This window comes from Oncorhynchus nerka, linkage group LG13 (assembly GCF_034236695.1).
Source record: "Oncorhynchus nerka isolate Pitt River linkage group LG13, Oner_Uvic_2.0, whole genome shotgun sequence".
Lineage (NCBI taxonomy): Eukaryota > Metazoa > Chordata > Actinopteri > Salmoniformes > Salmonidae > Oncorhynchus > Oncorhynchus nerka.
In genome coordinates, this window is record NC_088408.1 from 42,477,861 (window position 1) to 42,501,702 (window position 23,842).

A 23,842-nucleotide genomic window follows, 5' to 3' on the forward strand; every position below is an offset into this window, starting at 1 on the left:
AGATGTAAAAATGTCAAACTATTTCTGCATTTAAAATCATACCGAGTTTCAATACAAGTCAGATTACTTTGAGATTTCAGCACAACATGAGACTCAAAGATTGGATTATACCTATTAGGAAAATAAAACAAAGTAGAAATAACAATTACATTTATCCAGTTAGCACCATTTGGCATGTCACCACTTTCAGATACAACATGTGGAAGTCTCATAGAGACCAAAGAGGAGATGGTAAAAACTGACTTACATGTAATGCTAATATTGTCATCGCATCAATTTAGTTGACCAACAACCTATCCAATGTTTGATGACAACAGCCGGGAGCCATTTTCACCCAGGTGAATTCAGTCTTCCACAAAGTAGCCAGGCCTATTCCAGAAGGAGTCAAAATTGTCGACGTAGGACATGCCCAAGTCCTTGGTCAGACGCATTAACCACTGGTGAAGAGACCAAAGTGAGTGATATAGGGGAACCGGTTAATAATTACATTGGTAGAAGCTTTTATAGTTTACAGATTTTTACAGATGGCTCCAAGGACCCAGATAGTGGTCATACAGGAGCAGGCATTTACATCACGCAAGTTGATGTGGAGTTATGTTGAAGAATAACAGATGAACTGTCAGTATACTCTGTTGAACTGTTGGCGATAGTAGTAGCTGCCCTCCAGGACGTCAGAATTGTAGTATGCTCAGATTCTGTATTGAATAGTTTGTCAGTCTGTGACTGGAACGAATTGCAAAAATCACTGAAGTTGGAGACTTTTATCTCCCTCACCAACTTTAAACATCTGCTATCTGAGCAGCTAACCAATCGCTGCAGCTGTACATAGTCCATCGGTAAATAGCCCACCCAATTTACCTACCTCAACCCCATACTGTTTTTATTTATTTACTTTTCTGCTCTTTTGCACACCAGTATCTCTACCTGCACATGACCATCTGATAATTTATCACTCCAGTGTTAATCTGCTAAATTGTAATTATTCGCCTACCTCCTCATGCCTTTTGCACACAATGTATATTACTCTTTTTTCTTTTTCTACTGTGTTATTGACTTGTTTATTGTTTACTCCATGTGTAACTCTGTGTTGTTGTCTGTTCACACTGCTATGCTTTATATTGGCTAGGTCACAGTTGTAAATGAGAACTTGTTCTCAACTAGCCTACCTGGTTAAATAAAGGTGAAATAAAAAATAAATACATTTAATAGAAGTGACCTACTATTGGAGGCATTATTGTTATTATGGAGAATCGAGAGACAAGGTGTAGTGAATTCGGGAGTGGGCCAAATGACCTTTAAAAAGATATACAATTTATATTCATGCTCCACTGTGTAGAAGTGAAATCAAATGTAAGATTAGAGCCATTATGATAGATGTATGGCAACAGAGGTAGGAATCAGAGCCCAAGGGCGGAATTTTTATGCCCTCCAAAGAAAGGTTGGTGGACTAAGATTCAAGGGTCAGATTAGGAAGGAAGAGGTAGTTTTTGCTCGGAAATTGTACATTGCATTTATTATATACTTATATCTGGTTGGCAAGCATGCAAATGGTTTGTGTATGGTTGATGAAACAATAAAGCATGTGTTGATGTATTTTTGTAAGTACCAGTACTAGGAAGAGAGGGAAAGATAGATGTGTAGGGATTTGGTGGATGAGGGAGGGTTTGAAGTTAGTAGGGCTCTTTTTTAGGAGGATTAGATAGTAGGGTTTAGTTTATCTTAATGTTTCTTTATTAATTTAGTCTAAACTGTGATTGACTACACACTCCAGTACAGTAGGTGGCGGACTTCACATCTAACGTTTGTTTGCGGACCACCATAATATTATAGAAGAAGATTAAGTTTTCGTAATTTCCGGTGTTAGCAAAAATATTGTTGTTGTTTTTTTTGTTGCGCTGGTGGAACGACAGGCTGAGGTGAAAAGCCTGACTATGTCTTTATGTCAGTGACATAGAGGTGTTACACTAATAGGCATCTAACGATAAAGTAAACCGCAAGAAAGGTCAAAGGGGTTGGCAGAGTCCCATTCGGTAGTGCAACTAACGGAATAAATGTTAGTTAGCCATCCAGCTACAGTAACGTTGGCTAATAAGCAGAACATTAAGTATCTGTCAGAAGACTAATAGCTTGTTAGCTACGGACCCATCAACACCACCATCGTTTCAAATATATCGCCGTGTCTTAATTTGAGTACGATGGGAAACGCCGCTACAGCTAAGAAAGGCAACGAACAAGAGAGCGGTAAGTGATCATTGCTATCTTCCCTGAAAAGCTAGCTAACTAATGATGTTCGTTATTTCAAGAGCCAATTTGATAAAGGATTGCAGGCTAACGTTAGGGGACGAACTGGCTTAGCTAACTAACGTAACAATCGTTAGCAACAGTGCGCTAACGTTAACGAGCTAACTAGCTAGCTACACTGACAGTTGGGTAGACGATGCGGCCGTCGTACTACCAGCGGTGCAACAGGGTGGGGGAGGGAGGGTATACTAATGCAATTGTGTTTGAGTAACGTTAGCTAGCTAAACATTTTGCAAAGTGTCAGACAGTAAATAACAATTTACATGTTAAATGTTGATATTCACGAAGACATTGGCTGTCCAGTTACTGTAGTTATATAACCAGCTACCTAATTTAGCAGCTACGTAAGTAAAGTAGTTAACGTTACTATAACGTGGTAACTTGAACTGTTTGCTAACGTTTTTTATTTCAGAAAACCGCTGACATTAAAGTGGAACTGGCAGCGTTTGAACTACTTTGCAAATATGAAACAGACAATCATCAGTTTATAATTTCAGTAAAAAATATAACATTCCCAGTTTATAATACAAAACCAACTTTGAAGTTTTAAAAATGTAAAACTCAACATTCCATGATGTAAGTTACTGCTAGACTAAGGCATGAGTCTAGTACACTAAGGCATGAGTCAAGTGGCAGAATAAATGGATGCAGTTCAATGCATGATTCATATTCACCAATACATTTTCAGGTTGTTAAAGTTTCAATGACTCAATAACATGGACTAAGGTAACTAAGGCAGGGAATGTCAATTAATCAAACTAGCAAGGGCAATGATCCCAAGTCAGTCATAACTAATATGTATTTATGTAGCAAGCTAAAAACAGAGCCTAATGTTAGCTATCTACCTAGCTGCTAGCGGGGCGTAATGTCATTGGAGGAGTGGATGACTGACTGACTTTTCCCCCCTTGTATCGTTTTTCAGTAGCTACACAGCTAGAGATGCACGTGTCATTTTGTTAACTAGCAAGAAATGTGAATAACTTTGCTCGCTAGCTATACTGAACGACTGTTGTCCAGTTAGCATATCGCTTGTGTTCGCAAAGTCACTCTGGCAAGCTATGTACTCCGATTTCAGAGCACTCTTGTCTGAAGGTGCCAGCCTACCTTGCCATGGTTGTTTGATCTATAGGACTGTAAAGTTCCTAAATATAAGAGGACTCCCATGGCGTTGACACATGTGACCGAATGCCTCGATTCGCTCTTATGTAGCAACACTAGAAATTGTTATAAAAGTAGAGACTCGGAGCTAGAAAATGGTTTATCATACATTGCATGCTTTGAAAGTTGATAAACTTGTAACCCCACTTTTGAGAAAATGGCCCTTGAATGTTTTGGTACACCAACTGGAGAGCTCTTCTTTGTCTACACTAGTGGTTCCCAAACTTGTTATAGTCCCGTGCCACTTCAAACATTCACCCTCCAGTTGCTTACCCCCTCTAGCACCAGGGTCGGCGCACTCTCAAAATTTAGTTTTGTGCCGTCATTGTTTTGTGCTGTCATTGTAAGCCTGCCACACACACACACTATACAATCTATTTATTTAACATGAGTTTTTATCACAACCCGGCTCTTGGGAAGTGACAAAGAGCTCTTGTAGGACCAGGGCACAAATAATAATAATCAATAATGTTGCTCTTTATTTAGCCATCTTACATATAAAACTTTATTTGTTCATAAAAAATGGTGAATAACTCACCACAGGTTAATAATGCTTGAAAGAATGCACATAACTCTGCTATGTTGTTTTCCATATTGTCTGTGCCTGTATTTAGTTTTCATGCTAGTGAGGGCTGAGAATCCACTCACATAGGTACGTGGTTGCAAAGGGCATCAGTGTCTTAATAGCGCTATTTGCCAAGGAAAGAAACTCTGAGCGCAGCCCTATTCTGATTAAATTAAATTTTACATTTACATTTACATTTAAGTCATTTAGCAGACGCTCTTATCCAGAGCGACTTACAAATTGGTGCGTTCACCTTAAGACATCCAGTGGAACAGCCACTTTACAATAGTGCATCTAAATCTTTTAAGGGGGTGTGTGAAGGATTACTTTATCCTATCCTAGGTATTCCTGAAAGAGGTGGGGTTTCAGGTGTCTCCGGAAGGTGGTGATTGACTCCGCTGTCCTGGCGTCGTGAGGGAGTTTGTTCCACCATTGGGGGGGGGCCAGAGCAGCGAACAGTTTTGACTGGGCTGCGCGGGAACTGTACTTCCTCAGTGGTAGGGAGGCGAGCAGGCCAGAGGTGGATGAACGCAGTGCCCTTGTTTGGGTGTAGGGCCTGATCAGAGCCTGGAGGTACTGAGGTGCCGTTCCCCTCACAGCTCCGTAGGCAAGCACCATGGTCTTGTAGCGGATGCGAGCTTCAACTGGAAGCCAGTGGAGAGAGCGGAGGAGCGGGGTGACGGGGTGATTTTCACAGAACCGCCTGTTGCAATTTCGATGAGGCTCTTTTGTTCAGATATCGTTAAGTAGACTGAATCCAGTTGTTTGTATCGTCCATTTCGGGAAATTATCTGCGTAATTGCGCACCCAGCTCACTCAGGTGCTTTGCTATATCACATTTGACATTGTCCATAAGCTTGAGTTCATTTGCACCAAGAAAATCATACAATGATGGAAAGACCTGTGTGTTGTCCTTGTTAATGCAGACAGAAAAGAGCTCCAACTTCTTAATCATAGCCTCAATTTTGTCCCGCAGATTTAATATAGATGTGACGCGTCCCTGTAATCCTAGATTCAGATTATTCAGGCGAGAAAAAACATCACCCAGATAGGTCAGTCATGTGAGAAACTCGTAATGACGCAAGCGGTCAGACAAGTGAAAATGATGGTCAGTAAAGAAAACTTTAAGCTTGTCTCTCAATTTAAAAAAAATGTGTCAATACTTTGCCCCTTGATAACCAGTGCACTTCTGTATGTTGTAAATGCGTTACATGGTCACTGCCCACATCATTGCATAGTGCAGAAAATACACGAGAGTTCAGGGGCCTTGCTTTAACAGTTTTCACTGTAGTGTCCAAAACATCTTTCAAGCTGTCAGGCATTCCCTTGGCAGCAAGAGCCTCAGTGTATGCTGCAGTGTACCCAAGTGGCATCGGGAGCAACTGCTTGCACACGCGTTCCCACTCCACTATGTTTCCCTGTCATGGCTTTTGCGTCATCAGTACAGATACCAACGTGAGCAACAGCTACGTTTGGCTCATACAGACCTTTAGTGGAATTCCTGCGAGACAGTAACGGGTAATGTGATTGGATTTCAATTGTTTGACTCTGCTACTTGTATTTGTCATTCTGTTATTTCGCTGAACACTAGATGGTGTAACTTTTATTTTTGGCAGTGAAACTACTCAGGCGAGAGAAACCTCGCCCAAATGTATAGCCTAGTTGCAAAATATAAATGGACTGTTTGAAAATGTGAAGGGAAAAAATGTAAAAAATTACTTTTGTATTTTTTAAAAATGTGAAACATTTTATTTGGCGTACCCCCAACGGCATTGGTCTAAACTCATACAGCATTGTTTACCCTCTCTTAAGCCTTACCCCCACCCATTTCTTTAAGGATTCACATGTGAGGCAATGTGGTAAACAGGCTATATCAAATAAAATCGACTTTTATTTGTCACAGGATACAGAAGGTGTAAACGGTAGAGATGGTACTTGCATAGTAGCAATATCAAAAACAAAGTGTCCAGATAAAAATATTTTATAATTATTAGATGACACTTAACCGACCCACTTGTCTAAATTGATGGGTCATGTGAAGGAAATGCAATTACCAAACCCCAGCCACATCGAGCTAAGTGAATGGGTCACTATTGTCTAGACATGTACACATGTTAATGAAACACAATAGATTGCTGTAATCACTCCCAGAAACACCTGGCTAATTTGGTGGGTGATGTAATAATCTGGCCGAAGTGGAGTCTTGTTTAGACATGTAGCTAGCCAGGTAGGTAGCTTGCTAAACAATGAACAGGCATAATCTCAACTCTTACTGCTACCAATACCAACATTGTCATAGCTGTAGTATGAATCTGCAGGTAGAAACTACGTTCAATGTTAGCTAGCTAAGATTAGGCTGTAACTAGCAATGCAAATAGATTTCTGATTTGAATAATATTACTACGCAGATCATACACGTAACGTAAGCTAGTGAGCCAGCAAGCTAACGTTCGCTTGCTAACTAGCAGTATGCGTTAACTTGCAATATCACGGCAGACTGGAACCATTTAACTCCGTTTTGTTTGTAGCTACATCTTGTTTGGCCAGCGTTGTGCAGAAAGTAGCCCATAACTTTTTCCAACTGATATGTCGATAGCGCCTGCTAAATTCAGGGCATCAATGTTGTTAAGAAAAGTAGCAAAACTTTTGTAGTTCTCGATGTCTAAAGTTATATCTTTAAAAAATGGCACGGTAGAAAGGAGTAGCAACACATACTGATCAGCTCGCATAACAGACAGAAGCACGCTACATGGCAGACCAATCCAAACTCATCTCCCGGCATGTCCAGCTCATCCATTTTCTCAGCCAATCATGGCTAGTGGGACGGTTCCTGTCTTTTTCCGTGACTAAACTAAGGAGGCTCGTAATTAAACAAATGTATTCGTGTTTATGGATTGAGTACAAGTTTAAGGCACATGAAAGTTCACATGTTTCAGAAGGCATGTTTACATTCAAATGCCTCCAGTGAAATGCGTCATATGCCTTGTTTCCTGAAACAAGTCAGGTATTAGCATTAATCCATTCGGGTGTATTTTGTGGCTTTCAGAAATGCGTTCTCATGATCTAAAGTTGCGCTGTTGCAACTGCCTGTAAATACACAGTCCAATTCAAAATGAATGATTACATGCCTGTGGCAATGGCTTGTTTGCAAAAATAACTACTACAGTTCTGATTGGAGCTATGGTGCACCGGTCTGCGTAGACTCCGGTCCTGGACGTGACGGATGTTTAATTTACTGCATTGTCTATTAACCTTTCTGGCGCAGGCGTTCCGCTAGCGACCCACCTCGACAACATCCGGTGAAATTGCAGAGCGCGAAATTCAAATGACAGAAATATAAATATTTAACATTCATGAAAATACAAGTGTCACACATCAAAATAAAGCTTAATGTCTTGTTAACCCAGCCACTGTGTCAGATTTCAAAAAGGCTTTAAGGCGAAAGCACACCATACGATTATCTGAGGACAGCGCCCCGCATACAAAAGCATAAAAAACATTCTTCAACCAGGCAGGTGCTCCATGAAAGTCAGAAATAGCGATATAATAAATGCTTTACCTTTGAAGATCTTCTTCTGTTGGCACTCCAAAAGGTCCCAGCTACATAACAAATGGTCCTTCTTTATATCCCAAAAACTCAGTTTAGCTGGCGCGCTTCAATCAATAATCCACCTTTTTCCCTCCTTCAAAATGCACACAAAATTAATCCCAAACGTTACCAATAAACTTCTCCAAACAAGTCAAACAACGTTTATAATCAAACCTCGGGTACCCTAATACGTAAATCAACGATACAATTTAAGACGGAGAATCGTTATTGTCTTTACCGGAGATAAACAACAAAGAACGAGCTCTTATCCACACGCATGAAAACATTACAGCCAAAATGGGAGAAATAAGTGGCTCTAAGTGGCACTTAGAAATACTACAAATTGTAACAAATTTTTCCATAAACAAGCCTGAAACTCTAAAGACTATTGACATCTAGTGGAAGCCCTAGGAACTGCAATCTGGGAGGATTTCGCCTCATAATAAACATGACAGCCATTGGAATCAGTGGTTGGCTGAAAATATATATTTTTTGGATGGTTTGTCCTTGGTGTTTTGCCTGCCATAGCAGTTCTGTTATACTCACAGACATTATTTTAAGTTTTAGAAATTTTAGAGTGTTTTCTATCTAAATCTACCAATTATATGCATATCCTAGCTTCTTGGCCTGAGTAACAGGCAGTTTACTTTGGCCATGCTTTTCATCTAGACGTCAAAATGCTGCCCTCTAGCCCAAAGAGGTTAATTGTCCAAATCAATCATATCACCTCTACTTTACCTGCCACCCTAGACCCACTTCAATTTGCTTACCGCCCCAATAGATCCACAGACAATGCAATCGCCTGCACACTGCCCTGTCCATCTGAACTAGAGGCATACCTATGTAAGAATGCTGTTCATTGACTATAGCTCAGCATTTAACACCATAGTACCCTCAAAGCTCATAAAGCTTGAGGCCCTGGGTCTGAACCCCACTCTGTGCAACTGGGTCCTGGACTGCAACTGTGTTGCATGTAGGAAACACCTCTTCGCTGATCCTCAACACTGGGGCCCCGCAAGGGTGTGTCCTCAGCCCCCTACTATACTCCCTGTTCACCAATGACTGCATGGCCAACCACGCCTCCAACTCAATCATCAAGTTTGCAGATGACATAACAGTAGTAGGCTTGATTACCAACAACAATGAAACAACCGACAGGGAGGAGGTGAGGCCTCTGGGAGTGTGGTGCCAGGAAAACAACCTCTCGTGCAACGTCAACAAAACTAAGGAGATGATCGTGGACTTCAGGAAACAGCAGTGGGACCGCAGTGGAGAAGGTGGAAAGCTTCTGTGTATACCAAGTTCCTTGGTGTACACATCACTGACAAACTGAAATGGTCCACCCACAAAGACAGTGCGGTGAAGAAGGCACCACAGCGCCTCTTCAACCTCGAGGCTGAAGAAATTTGGCTTAACTCCTAAAACGCTCACAAACTTTTACAGATGCACAATTGAGAGCATCCTTTAAGGCTGTATCACAGCCTGTTATGGCAACTGCACTGCCCACAAAAGTTCGTCAAAGCTGGGTCTAAGAGACTGAAAAACAGCTCCTATCTCAAGGCCATCAGACTGCTGAACAGCCATCATTAGCACATCAGAGGCGGCTGCATATAGACATCGATTTGGAATCACTGGCCACTTTTAGAAATGGATCACTAGCCACTTTAATAACCTTTCCGTATCTAGCATTACTCAGCTGATATGTATAAACTGCACTCCACACTATTTTACTGTATCTTAGTCATTTTAATTGTGTGTAAATTTTGCATCACCCATATATGTTTATACTGTACTCTATTCTATGCCACATTATCTTAGTCCAATGCTGCTCTGACAGATGTATATAGTCTTAATCCATTCCTTATTTAACGTGCCTTAGGCATGCTGCAAGGAGGCATGAGTACTGCAGATGTGGCCAGGGCAATAAATTGCAATGTCCGTACTGTGAGACGTCTAAGACAGTGCTACAGGGAGACAGGACGGACAGCTGATCGTCCTCGTAACAACACCTGCACAGGATCGGTACATCTGAACATCGCACCTGTGGGACAACAACAACTGCCCGAGTTACACCAGGAACTCACAATCCCTCCATCAGGACTCGGACTGTCCGCAATAGGCTGAGAGAGGCTGGACTGAGGGCTTGTAGGCCTGTTGTAAGGCAGGTCCTCACCAGACATCACCGGCAACAACGTCGCCTATGGGCACAATCTAGAGGTCGACCGATTACGATTTTTTTAACGGCGATACCAATTATTAGAGGACCAGAGAAAGCCGATACTGATTATTCGGCTGATTTTTATATATTTCTTGTAATAATGACAATTACAACAATACTGAATGAACAATGAACACTTATTTTAACTTAATATAATATATCAATAAAATCTATTTAGTGTCAAATAAATAATGAAACATGTTCAATTTGGTTTACATAATGCAAAAACAAAGTGTTGGAGAAGAAAGTATAAGTGCAATATGTGCCATGTAAAAAAGCTAAGGTTTAAGTTCCTTGCTCAGAACATGAGAACATATGAAAGCTGGTGGTTCCTTTTATTAACATGAGTCTTCAATATTCCCAGGTAAGAAGTTTTAGTTATTATAGGACTATTTCTCTCTATACCATTTGTATTTCATATACCTTTGACTGTTGTATGTTCTAATAGGTACTTTAGTATTGCCATCCTAATCTCGGGAGTTGATAGGCTTGAAGTCATAAACAGCTGCTGGCAAACGCAGTAAAGTGCTGTTTGAATGAATGCTTACGAGCCCGCTGCGCCTACCACTGCTCAGTCAGACTGCTCTATCAAATCATAGACTTAATTATAATATAATCTCACAGAAATACGAGCCTTAGGTCATTAATATGGTTAAATCCGGAATCTATCATTTCGAAAACAAAATGTTTATTCTTTCAGTGAAATACGGAACGTTCTGTATTTTATGTAACGGGTGGCATCCATAAGTCTAAATATTGCTGTTAGATTGCACAACCTTCAATGTTATCTCATAAAATTCTGGCATATTAGTTCGCAACGAGCCAGGCGGCCCAAACTGCTGCATATACCCTGACTCTGCGTGCAATGAACGCAAGAGAAGTGACACAATTTCCCCAGTTTAATATTGCCTGCCCATAATGTCGTGACTTTAAAGAAAAATCCAATATGTACTTTACTCTCATAAAAAGGTTAGATGGAAACCTGTTTAATGTCAATCCATTTTGAGGATGCTGGAATTTATTTTTGGGATTAATGTGCACATGTCTACAAGAGACTTTTGAAGTAACCTAAACTGAATAAAACATTGACTTGTGTTCATGCCACATATAACAGGTAATACATTTAAAAAGAAAAATTATACGCATTTTGGCAATTTTGAAGGATTATGGTCGAGGTGCGCAAGGAATAGCCACTGATTGGAGAGGAGGCAGAGCATGTGTTAAGCTTTCCTGAATAACTGGACCTGCCGGGAGCATATGTGGCCACATTTATTATAGGACTACTTGTGATAATGATGATCTGAAAGAGACGGCACATCTCAATATCAGAAGTAAAGCTATTTTTAAAGGGTTACGAATTTGAAGTTAGCCTGAATGTGAGAAAGTTGGTTTGATGTCTTTAGCTTGAAACGGTTCAAGAGTTACTGTTGGTGTTACAATTCTTAACCTTTTACAACTATTATTATATGATAGGATAGCCTGAAAGGTTTTAAGGTTAAGGTTTTGTAACTTAACTGACCAAGGAGCAGGGCTATTTAAATAGCTGCCACTATATTACTGTGGTTCTACTTCAAACCATGTTAATTTATGCAAATGTGAAATTATTAAGTATAAGTAATATCAAATCTGAATGCATTTTAAGTTGGGTCAGTCTGAACATCTCAACATTAGTTTAGCGTTGACAGCTTTATTGTGACTCGTTTCAGGAAACTAGGCGTATGTCGCACGTCACTACTTCACAGGAGAGCCATTAGAACTTTTTTGGCAGAAATGCCTTCTGGAACATGTGAACTTTCATGTGTCATAATAACAAACTTCTATTCCATATGTAAATACGAATACAATTGTTAAATTACGAACCTAGTTGGTTGAGCCATGGAAAACGACAGCAACCGTCCCGCTAGCCATGATTGGCTGAGATAATGAGTGGGCTGGACATGCCGAGAGATGAGTTTGGATTGGTCTGCCATGTTGCACGCTTCTGTCTATAATATGAGTTGGTCATGTGTAGGTATTCCTTTCTAACACTTCTTTTTTGAAAGATTTCATGTAGTAGAACTGCATAAGTGTTGCTCTCCACTTTCTGGAAGACCGAGTTTTGAAATCAGTGGATTAGAGTATGATAGCTAAGGAGAGGGAGAAAATTCTGACATTTGATTGCAACTATTCAGACTGAGTCGACAAGAGAACCCAGAATGCTCCGGATTACATCTTCAAACTAAGGGCAACCATGGCATCCGTGACAGAGGGGGAGATTTGTCAGAAAATGTACCTCAATGAAGGGGTTGGATATGCCACTGTACTCCATTACCCGTATATCGCGCCGGGTCCACGGTGTCTTAACGTACCCATGATTGCATTCCGACCCCAGTGCAGGTCAGTGTAAACAAGCGTAACAGTAGGGTTTGAATCTGCCCAAAAGCGTAGGGACGGCTCTGTTTTCTGTAAGTGCCGGTCACTGGTCAAGTAGCCTGTAAGACTCATTTTCAGCCGGAAACTTTTTCCACAGTCAAACTGTATTCCTTCCTAGTGCAGCCTGAGTGCCATAGATAAAAACTGGGCACAGCTTCGTCACTGTCATGGCTTCACCATTACTTTACTGAAAACCGTGTGTCTCTAGCCCAAATGGTTCAAAAGGTATGAATGTGCCCCACATGGCGGTATGCGCAAATGTTCCAAAATGTAATTTGTGGGAAAGTGCCATTCTAAAATGCACATGCGATTGGTTTCATGGACGAAGATGGAAATATCTATTTAGAAAGAGGGGGATATCTTTGCTTGGTTATATGACTAGGATATTGCCTCTGACTGCTTGACAATAAAATAAAGTTTTATTCCACACAAAAGCGTTATGACTGGGGGACAGTGCCAAGAGTGTGGAAAACTGTCATCAAGGGAAAGAGTGGCTACTTTTGAAGAATCTCAAATATAAAATATATTTCGATTTTTAACACTTTTGGTTAGTACATGATTTCATGTGTGTTATTTTGTAGTTTTGATGTCTTCACTATTATTCCACAATGTACAAGATAGTAAAAATTAAGAAAAACCCTGGAATGAGACTGTATGCCCAAACTTTTGACTGGTACTGTATATTTTTTTCTACATATTCTACAGGTACCAGATGTATTATTTGTCCATTCTACAATGTAATCTAATAAAAATAAGGTTATCAAGTTGTAGTGATGGGCATGCAACAGACTATAAAACTCTGGAGAAACTTTATGCATTACCACTAGAGAGCAATATCACCTTTGTTTAAATAGCCTATATCATAGACCTAGATGTATTGTTTACAAAATGTTGAACGTTCTTGAACACAGTGCATCGTTTTGTGATGCAATGTTTTTGTACGTTTTTTAAACACATTTTTGCTGTTAAAATCTAGTATGAAAGTGAAAATAGTTTAGACGGTGGTCTAGAGTTCTGAAGCGGCTTTCTTTTACAAGAACTGAAGTACAGTTGAACAGGAAGCCCATACTATGTTAGTGTGTGGTTAGTCAAGCATCGCAGTTTGCAATTCATCACAAACAGGAAGTGTATATCACTCTGTATGGCCTCCAGTTGAAAAACGGTTTGCTTACCTTTTAGCTGGAAGTTTGATCTAGTCGTTGGGAAGGGAAAAACGCCATTTCAATTCTAAATGGCCCAGGGAAAGGATCATTCCTTCCTAAAGCTGGACGACCTTGCCAGCCGATTCTTCAACAGGTATCGCAAAGGCAACCAAGAGCAAAAAGCCCAGGAGAGTGAGGGGCCTCATGTCTCAGAGTTCACCATCATTTGGGATAAGTTGAGTAAGTTACTGTGTGCTCTTCATGCTGTAGCTATCAAAATAGGCAGGTGTAACCAAGTGGGTCTAATTATTAGACGAGCTCAAACTCTCAACTTGTGTAACTGCTTTTATTTGATAATTGCTGACGTCAACGTTGGCAAAACCCTAACCAGTAAATATTAAGTTTCTAGTGAATACACCCCTGGTATCTTTATGGCTACATGTACACAGTAACACTTGACTTTTTGGTGCTTTTTCTAATTGAGTCTATACGCTTTAACTGAGCCTTGTGTTTCCTTCAAACTTGTCAGGGCTGATAATTAAACCAGAGTGAGACCAGACTGGTGCTTTAGGCTAAACTAAAGGCACACAGGGTCTGAAAAACCAAAAGATTAATCTTAAAACACACTAAAGTTTTAACAGAAGCAAATGGTATGAAACCAGAAGTGACCTACTGAAACTTGTTTTCATTGTTTTTTTTTTCTTGATATATGACAACCATGGAACTTGCTTGATTCCTCAATGTTACTAACTATAGAAGCATTCGGTTGATCTTCACCATGGATCTAAAATTGCATGGAGAGTTAGGTTAGTTCTTACACAGAGTCAGTCCCATAAAACACTACCTAGTGCTACGTGCCCTGGAATCCAGTGCCCAAAGTCAGGAAGTTATTAGATAATGTATTGAATTCACCAGGAAGAAAACACACCAGTAACTAGGTCTATGTAGCTATTTGTTCTTCTTAAAACCTTCTTTGTAACTTCGATGATGTATCGTACACAAACTGCACTGTCATCAACGTGTAATGTATATTGTAAATGCGCAGCATCATTGTTGCAGTCAGTCTCTGTTGCCTCGTCTGAATGAGATCTCTCTGTCCTGTCATTTTCTTTGTGCCACTTCTTGGCCGGGGAGGGTGGATGGTTTGTATTCTATTCTGATTTTTATTTTAAACATTTTTTTCTCCTCTTTCTAATGATCTATCCTTAACAGTCCTATGTTACGTTCAATGTCAGTTAGAGGGGTCAGTGAGCTTTCAAACAGCTAGTGAGAGACGTAGTCTCCCTTACCAGTTAGGCCTACTATATGTCAGACATGAGAGGCCCATGGAAATAGACGCCCCTATTATCGTGTAGTTACAGCAGTGAGCTACAACTCCTGCTACAGACAGACAGGAAGTTCTCCAATGACATGGCTTAGGCTGCATGCAGAAACCCTGTCAGCTCAACAGCTAGCTCAGTCTTAACGTTTTGCCTTTTAGAGACATAATTGAGATTTAGACAAATCTGATATGTAGACATTAGTTGGGCTGAAATCCAGTCAAGTTAGGGAATGAACTGAAGTTACATTCATGTATTGAGAGTTGATTTTGTGAAGATTGTGGACTTCCAATTAATTAATTAAATCCATGTTTATTTATTAAACTGAGATTCCCCCCAACTCCAGTGGTTTCAGGCTAATCCATTTGAGTTAGGCTATTTGAAATTGCACAGTCTTATGTTGTCTTCTCCAATGTAATTTTGTTGTTACATCTAACCCACTTAAGTATCTAGCTAATATTCTTGTTTTTACATAAACATTTCTTCCCTCTTTCTCCTCTTCATCATTTCCTTCCATGTGGGTGAATGTTCCTGAAAAAACCTTGGTGAACTAGAGACTTTTGGTATGCGCATTCTCTTCCATAAGCTGTCCTAAGTCACAGAGAGAGCAGACAGCCAATAGCCTAGATATCATTCAACAAATAGGCTAGGACTACAACCTGGCTGTTGCTAAAACAGTAGAAAATGTGTGGCTTTTCTTCAATAGTAACATCATGACTAACTCATGGATTTAGCCAATTACTTTGTCATTCCTCGGTGACTATGGACTGCTCATGTCTGCTGTGGTTTCCGCAAAGCACTTTCTATGCCTGCACTGTAGTTAGTTTGCTGTGGCTTTTAAAACTTTTGCTGAATTTTAATTACATTTTTTCCCCCTTCAATAGTGTTAACCCTCTGAAACGAATGCACTGTTGTTACTCTTTGAATTGGCTATCTATAACGCCTGTGAGTGCTCTTTGCATCTCTTCATTGTAAATTGCTAGCTAATAAAGATGTTTTAAGTACAGTACCTCTACCTGGTACTTTACTTTGGCCTGACCTTACTAACGGTTTATGTAGTTAGTGTGATCCCCTGAACATGTTGACTGTTAGATACCCAGCAACTCTGATCTAAGTAGAAATGCAATAGGTCTATAGACCTGTCTAACCTGTGTTTATTCTGTGCTAATTGTCTTCTTTCTTCACCTTTCAGTGAAAGAGTTCTTAGCTAAAGCCAAAGAAGATTTTTTACGAAAATGGGAGTGCCCACCACAGGTAAGAGATCAATAACAAAATACTTCTTTCCCATAGGTAACAAAATACTACACTGAACAAAAATATAAACGCAACATGCAACAAATTCAAAGATTTTATGGAGTTACAGTTCATATAAGGAAGTCAGTCAATTTAAATAAATAAATTAGGCCCTAATCAATTATTTTTTACACGACTGGGAATACAGATGTTCAGATGCCTTTAAAAAAATATATATATATATTAGGGGCGTTATCATAAAACCAGTCAGTATCAGGTGTGACCTCCATTTGCATCATGCAGCGCGACACATCTCCTTCGCATAGAGTTGATATGGCTGTTGATTGTGGCCTGTGAAATGTTGTCCCACTCCGCTTCAATGGCTGTGTGAAGTTGCTGGATATTGGCAGGAACTGGAACACGTCGATCCAGAGCATCCCATAAGTTCTCAATGGGACATTTTCAGCTTCCAGGAATTGTGTACAGATCCTTGCGACATGGAGTCGTGCATTATCATGCTGAAACATGAGGTGATGGCAGCGGATGAATGACACTACAGTGGGTCTCAGGATCTCGTCACGGTATCTCTGTCCATTCAAATTGCCATCTATAAAATGCAATTGGGTTTGTTGTACGTAGCTTATGGCCATACCATAACTCCACCGCCACCATGGGTCACTCTGTTCACATCATCAAACTGCTCTACCTCACAACGCCATACACGCGACCTTCCATCTGCCCGGTACAGTTGAAACTGGGATTTAGCCGTAAAGGTACACTTCAAGCATGCCAGTGGCTGTCTAAGGTGAGCTTTTGCCCACTGAAGTTGGTTGTGACGCCAAACTGCGGTCAGGTTAAGACCCTGGTAAGGACACAAAGGGCTTCACTGAGAATGTTTCTAAATCAAAATAAGCCCCTCCCAGGATCCTCACAGCCTTCATTTTACCCAGCACTCTCTCCACCATTTTGGTTAACTCCAATGGTTTCTTAATGATTGGGACTCTGCTCAGCTGCTCCTCATTAACAAACACTACTCCTACGAGATACAAAGGGTCATTCTCATCACTGTACAATACTTTGCTCTGTTTTCAATCAAAATCATCAAATGTATTTATATAGCCCTTCGTACATCAGCTGATATCTCAAAGTGCTGTACAGAACCCCAGCCTAAAATCCCAAACAGCAAGCAATGCAAGTGTAGAAGCACGGTGGCTAGGAAAAACTCCCTAGAAAGGCCAAAACCTAGGAAGAAACCTAGAGAGGAACCAGGCTATGAGGGGTGGCCAGTCCTCTTCTGGCTGTGCCGGGTGGAGATTATAACAGAACATGGCCAAGATGTTCATAAATGCTATCTGTAGTATCGTATAGCTTTGGAATCGTGGCATTATGTGCTTTTGAGGAAAATGGGCAGGTTTCTTGACATATACACTGACTTGGAGAAAGGATTGTGTGACGATTAGCTTAGCAACTGCATGACAACGTGAACATGGTTGGTCGACAGTCTGCTGGGTGGGGCGTTATACGTTCCTTCATTCATTAGATTCCTATTTCCTTTCTATAATACAGTTGATGTCAGAAGTTAACATACACCTTAGCAAAATAAATTTTAACTCAGTTTTTCATAATTCCTGGCATTTAATCCTAGTAAAAATTCCCTGTTTTAGGTCAGTTAGAATAGCCTAGTGGTTAGTGTTGGACTTGTAACCGAAAGGTTGCAAGATCGAATCCCAGAGCTGACAAGGTGAAAATGTCGTTCTGCCCCTGAACAAGGCAGTTAACCCACTGTTCCTAGGCCGTCATTGAAAATTGACTCAAATTATGTCAATTAGCCTTTCAGAAGCTTCTAAATCCATGACATCATTTTCTGGAATTTTCCAAGCTAAGACTCAGTCAATTTAGTGTATGTAAACTTCTGACCCACTGGATTTGTGATAGTGAATTATAAGTGAAATAATCTTGTCTGTTAACAATTGTTGGAAAAATGTCTTGTCGTGCACAAAGTAGATGTCCTAACCGACTTGCCAAAACTATAGTTTGTTAACAAGAAATTTGTGGAGTGGTTGAAAGACAAATTTTAATGACTCCAACCTAAGTGTATATAAACTTCCGACTTCAACTGTATCTCTGGCAACTGTACCATGCAATGCACCCTGGACAAAGAGGCAGACAGATAGGAAAAATGTGCTAGTTAAATTACACATTTCTCAAGGTAGGAATATCGTAAAAATATGTTCAATGGCTCATTCGAGAGAAGAGATCCTCCAGAGTTATGACATCGGCCAGCATTCAAATCTGACATGTACGATAGACGTTTTCGCAATCTAAAAGTCGTATTCTTAACTTACAATGCTGTGAGAGCGACTTACTTACGGTGCCACGTAATACCGGCCGTATTTCTGCCTGCTCGAACACCAATAACTCACATAAACATAAAATGACCCAGAGAATCGATAGAACATCACTCAGAGATGCACAAAAACAATAGAACATTCAAAATGGCTGAACCTTAACTTTAATGGTGTTTAAAAATAAAAAAAATATCTGGCCTTTGTACTCAGCAGCACCACCTTAAGAAAATCCTTGGAAGAACACTGAACATCACTTCCTAGAGTAGCTCAAACTGCGCATGCAATGTTCCAAAAACTCTTTCATGAAGCATGATGGCAACACGCTAAAAAGACACTTCCTGATCTTCAAATGTGCCACTGAGACGTCACAAAGTAAACGATGGGGTGACCACATCGATGGCTCCGTCCATTCTTTCTACAGTCTATGAGCAGCCTACAATGTAATGTGCCTTTTTAATTAAAGGCATATTACCCGTTCTTTGCGGAGATCGCATAGACTGTAAACGCTGCACAATTACCTTCATTAAAGTGTGCTGCCCTGTATTGAATTTCAACTTTAATGTCGGCTCACTGTTGTTTGCTGTCACCATTTTAAGGATGTGTTTTCCTCCTCAGAGCACAACTGGACTGGATGACTTTGACAGGCTGAAGACTCTGGGCACAGGCTCGTTCGGTAGAGTGATGTTGGTGAAACATAAAGGAACAGAACAGTTCTACGCCATGAAGATCCTGGACAAACAGAAAGTGGGTACATGCACTGGGTTGTGTTCATTAGGTTAGATAACGGAAAAAGAAAATGAGCTTTCCTTTTTGGGTATGTCCAGGTAGCCCTTCCCTGTTTCAGTTTGCTTTCTTCCGTTTAGTGCCTAATGAACATGACCCTGTTTTGTTTTGAATGAAGTTGAACAAAACCTAGGCCGGTTAAATCACCTAGGACAGTAAAGTTGGCTGGTGTCAGAGAAAGCATGGCTTTATCTAGCATGGGTTTACACTAGTTCAAAAGGAAATGGAAATACATCTTAGGTGCTGTGAGGCTTGGTTAACCACAAAATACATCTTGTATTTTTTTGCCTGACATTTTTAAAGTGAAACTTAATGAGACAGTATGAGAGATCCTGTACGCTTGTTATAGCACTGGTATATTTTTTGGGTTAACTTGATCTTACATCAAGGCACATGATGGTCAGAACTAAACGGTTCTCACTGTTTCAGTTCAAATTAATGTGTTTGTACATTTTTAATGTGTTTGCTAGGCCCAGTGAGAGCAGGGAAAACTAGTTGAAAATCTGAATTAAAAATGTAAACCAGTCATTGAGGCAACAATATTTTGTTAGCTACAAAGTAACTTTTTTCAGCTGCCTGCTTTGGGTCTGTTAACTTGAAGGATATTTTATGAAATGTCAGTCCCATGCAGGTTTCAAACGGTGACTGACGTGCCTTTTGAACCTATGACCTCTTGACAGTTTGGCTTTAAACCTACACTGTGGTATTTTTACCACATAATGCTCTATTCTAAAGCTGTTAAAGATTAGCAATTGGGCTGTCCTATTGATATTTAATTGCCCTGATCATCGTAAATGGTGCTGCCTTGTGGTGACTAGATCGCATTGGCTGCCACCAAATGTAGTAGGGATGTTCCCTTGATATTGTCTCTTACACTATTATTTTGCTGTGTATCAAATGAATTTATGTGGAAAGGCAAACACTTTGTTCTCTTTATTCTCGTGTGTAGATTTGTAAGCATCACATGTTCCCACTACTAGCATTCTGATAACAAATATGCTACATAGGTCCAGTTTATTTATTTTATTTTACCAGGTAAGTTGACTGAGAACACATTCTCATTTACAGTAACGACCTGGGGAATAGTTACAGGGGAGAGGAGGGGGATGAATGAGCCAATTGTAAGTTGCACGTTCAATGCATGTAAAAAAAAAAAAAAAATGTTTTTTTTAAATAGACTAAAGTACTATTGCCCAGGCACTCATTCCTTGATCTCCAAAGTTAGCCACCACCATAAATTCTTCTTTGGGATGTGGTCACATGTTCTTCATTAGTGGTACGCTCACATGCATTACTTTTATCAGATGACTGGTGACTTTTCTCTGTACTATTGTGCTCCTCTCCTCATCGTTATGCCTCCTCTCTCATTGTTCTCACAGGTGGTGAAGCTGAAGCAGATAGAACACACGCTAAACGAAAAGAGAATACTGCAGGCGGTGTCCTTCCCCTTTCTCGTGAGACTAGAGTATTCCTTCAAGGTATGTCAGCAGCAGTAGGATGTCCTAAAATGTGCACCATACAATTGGTGAAAAAGATGAGCAGTGTTATCCTGCTAATAGAGCTTGGATGATAAACCAAAAATGGCCTTCCTTGGTACCCCAGCCATTTTCTGTGATTTTGCTACACAATGTTACTGTAAATCAGGGGTCTCAAAGAAAACCTGCAGATACCCGGCCCTCCGTGGAATGATTTGGACACGTGCTGTAGATTGTTCTAAAACCGTTTGGTTGACAGTAATAGCCTATGCATTATGTTGGTTCCTGTAAAAAATTTTTAAAAAAAAGGGTACTTTTTACCCCTTTTTCTCCCAAATTTCATGACATCCAATTAGTTATTCGTAGTTATTCTTGTCCCATCGCTGTAACTCCTGTATGGGATAGGCGAAGGTCGAGAGTCATTCTTCCCCCGAAACATGACCCTGCCAAGCCGCACTGCTTCTTAACACACTGCTCGCTTAACCCGGATGCCAGCCGCACCAATGTGTCGGAGGAAACGCTGTACAACTGGCGACCAAGACAGCTCGCGGGCGCCTGGCCTGCCACATGGAGTCGCTGGAGCACGATGTGACAAGGAAATCCTGGCCGGCCAAACCCTCCCCTAACCCGGACGATGCTGGGCCGATTGTGCTCCGCCTCATGGGTCTCCCAGTCACGGCCAGCTGTAACACCGCTTGGGATCGAACCCGGGAGAGTATGTTGATTCCTGCTAGAAAAGTATCTGCTTGTCTCTGTTTTCCTGTCGGCTGCTGTGTTAGAGAGGCTCGCTAACTCCCCACTGTGCGCCTGGAGGAGGGAAAGATGCATTCTGAGAAACACAAGCATATGACCGTTGTTCAAAATGCAATTGCGGGAAAATTACAGTTTTCAAAGCAACTGCTGTTACAGTTAGAGAGGAGAGTCACAGCTTTCTGTGAGTATATTTTATTTCTCACCTCTTAATATTGAATTCATGGCACCACTTTACAACTGGAGTAAGTTGTAGTATGGTTTGGTTTTGATGCGCCCGCGGAGCGCGCCATTTGCAGTGGATAGGCCTACATCAAGTAGCCTAAGCCTAGCGCTGGAATTCTTTTGTACGATAGATAAATCAATTAGCCTATATGGCTATATAGCAACAATATCATGTTTAGAGTAGTCTAGCTAAGTGTTTTGAGTTCCCACTTCCTCAGGTGGCGAATAATATAGCCTATAGGCCAATATTCACAAATGCCCAAATGAATCTGATAATAATGGATTCTGTTTTAACCAGTTGCACAATCATGCTTTCCCTGGAAATGTTAGATGAAAGGGCTTACTTTTTAATCATAGGCTACCATCTCACCTGTCTTACTTGGCACTGGAAAATTATCTATAGCCCTGATGCGAATGTAAAGTAACTGTCTATTGAAATCAATACAAATATTGTTGTATTTATTGTTATCCAGCAAAATAGTTACATTGATCACAATATTACTTTTTGTCCATAACGCAACTCCCCCCCCAAAATAATTTATCGTAAAAAAGTTGGTGACCAACTTTATTTTGGTAATTTCTTTTCCAGAGGGGGGTTTACAGGTCCAAAAACAATCAAATAAATGCATACAAAGATAACCCTGACCCACCTCCCAAAAGAAAGCTTTCCTCCCATCCCACCCAGCAACAGAGGTTGCTTATCTGCTGCAGTAACATCTTTCCTTTGTGAACGGCTGTGTTAATTATTTATAGCAATATCTAATTCCAATATTTATTGTAATTTATCGTTCTACTTGCAAATATGTTGGAATAGTCCTTGTACATTTTGACAAAAAATATCGTATCAATTTCAACCCACGGTAAGTGTGTGTGTTCTAACTTTATTTGAACCATAGGATAACTCCAACCTCTACATGGTGATGGAGTACGTTCCAGGAGGAGAAATGTTCTCGCATCTGAGACGCATCGGGAGGTTCAGGTGAATTGAAAAAGTTTTGACACCATGTTCATAGCCCTGGTATGTCTGTATACTTGAGATACAAAATAATGGGCACAATCTATGAATTATAAGGTATTGTGCTCTGTTGTCTTTGGTTTCATTTTTTTTCACCCGTTTGACATCACGTCAACTTACATTTTTCTTCTGTCTTCAGTGAACATCACGCACGATTTTATGCAGCTCAGATAGTACTCACTTTTGAGTACCTCCACTCGCTAGACCTTATCTACAGAGACCTGAAGCCTGAAAACCTTCTCATTGATCACCAAGGGTACATCCAGGTACAGATACAGCGATATCCAAACCAAAGCATATCCGCATTTGTTGTCTATGAACTCTCATCTAAGACTTCTGTCTTGAGATTTGAGTAGCAAATAATGAGAGGTTCGACATCACATTACCGTTGACAGCCCATGCAAATTTGACCTATGCAAATGTGGACTGTTATTATTACATGGTTCTAATGCCCTTGTTGGTCTGTTTCAGGTCACAGACTTTGGCTTTGCCAAAAGAGTAAAAGGCAGGACCTGGACATTGTGTGGAACTCCTGAGTACCTGGCTCCAGAGATCATCCTCAGCAAGGTGGGCCATCGTGTCCAATATAGCGTGCTGTACATAGTGTGTTTGACTGTTTGCAACCTACCTGTAGATATGAATTAGTTGTTTGCACAGTATGTGCAAAGAAAGTCGCTGAAGATTGTTTTCTCTGCTGTACTCTGCTAGGGCTACAACAAAGCTGTGGACTGGTGGGCACTGGGAGTCCTGATCTACGAGATGGCTGCCGGGTACCCTCCGTTCTTCGCTGATCAGCCAATCCAGATCTACGAGAAGATCGTGTCTGGCAAGGTATGCAGGAATTGATGTTATGTGTAGTCTGGACTGACATGTTACCGGACACCATGCGTTCTTGAATGTTATGCAAAACTATTGCATACGTATTAGTGTCCTATAAAACTTTCTTCACAGGGGTGATTTACCTATATATTTTGCAGCGGCCCCTACTGTCAAAAATGACAGAGCTATTAGCCTATATGGTGTCCCTTGATGTTCTGGTTATTTGCCAACATTGCTGTGAGTGTTTCTATCGTCCCAGTGACTTTTATCCATATTTTAACAATAAGCTCCACAGTTAAAGCCCAACTCCTCTCCTGTGTTCCAGGTACGATTCCCCTCCCATTTCAGCTCAGACTTGAAAGACCTGCTGAGGAACCTGCTCCAGGTGGACCTGACGAAGCGCTACGGCAACCTGAAGAATGGGGTGAATGACATCAAGAACCACAAGTGGTTTGCCACAACGGATTGGATCGCAATCTATGAGAGGAAG

General features: G+C 40.6%; 1 protein-coding gene across 2 annotated transcripts in view; it reads left to right on the plus strand.

Moving 5' to 3' along the window:
• Positions 1-1,878: 1,878 nt before the first annotated feature.
• The window catches only part of prkacba (protein kinase, cAMP-dependent, catalytic, beta a), a 31,262-nt gene continuing 9,298 nt past the window's right edge, over positions 1,879-23,842 (plus strand). The window contains exons 1-9 of one of the 2 annotated variants that reach the window (XM_029677053.2): positions 1,879-2,241; positions 15,897-15,958; positions 18,901-19,029; positions 20,448-20,546; positions 22,415-22,497; positions 22,673-22,799; positions 23,005-23,100; positions 23,242-23,364; positions 23,678-23,842. In XM_029677053.2, coding sequence (XP_029532913.1) covers positions 2,196-2,241; positions 15,897-15,958; positions 18,901-19,029; positions 20,448-20,546; positions 22,415-22,497; positions 22,673-22,799; positions 23,005-23,100; positions 23,242-23,364; positions 23,678-23,842 — 930 coding nt within the window. In that variant the 5' untranslated portion in view covers positions 1,879-2,195. Of the gene's footprint in view, positions 2,242-13,361; positions 13,626-15,896; positions 15,959-18,900; positions 19,030-20,447; positions 20,547-22,414; positions 22,498-22,672; positions 22,800-23,004; positions 23,101-23,241; positions 23,365-23,677 lie in introns of those variants that run through there. The other variant, XM_029677051.2, reaches the window with a different exon arrangement.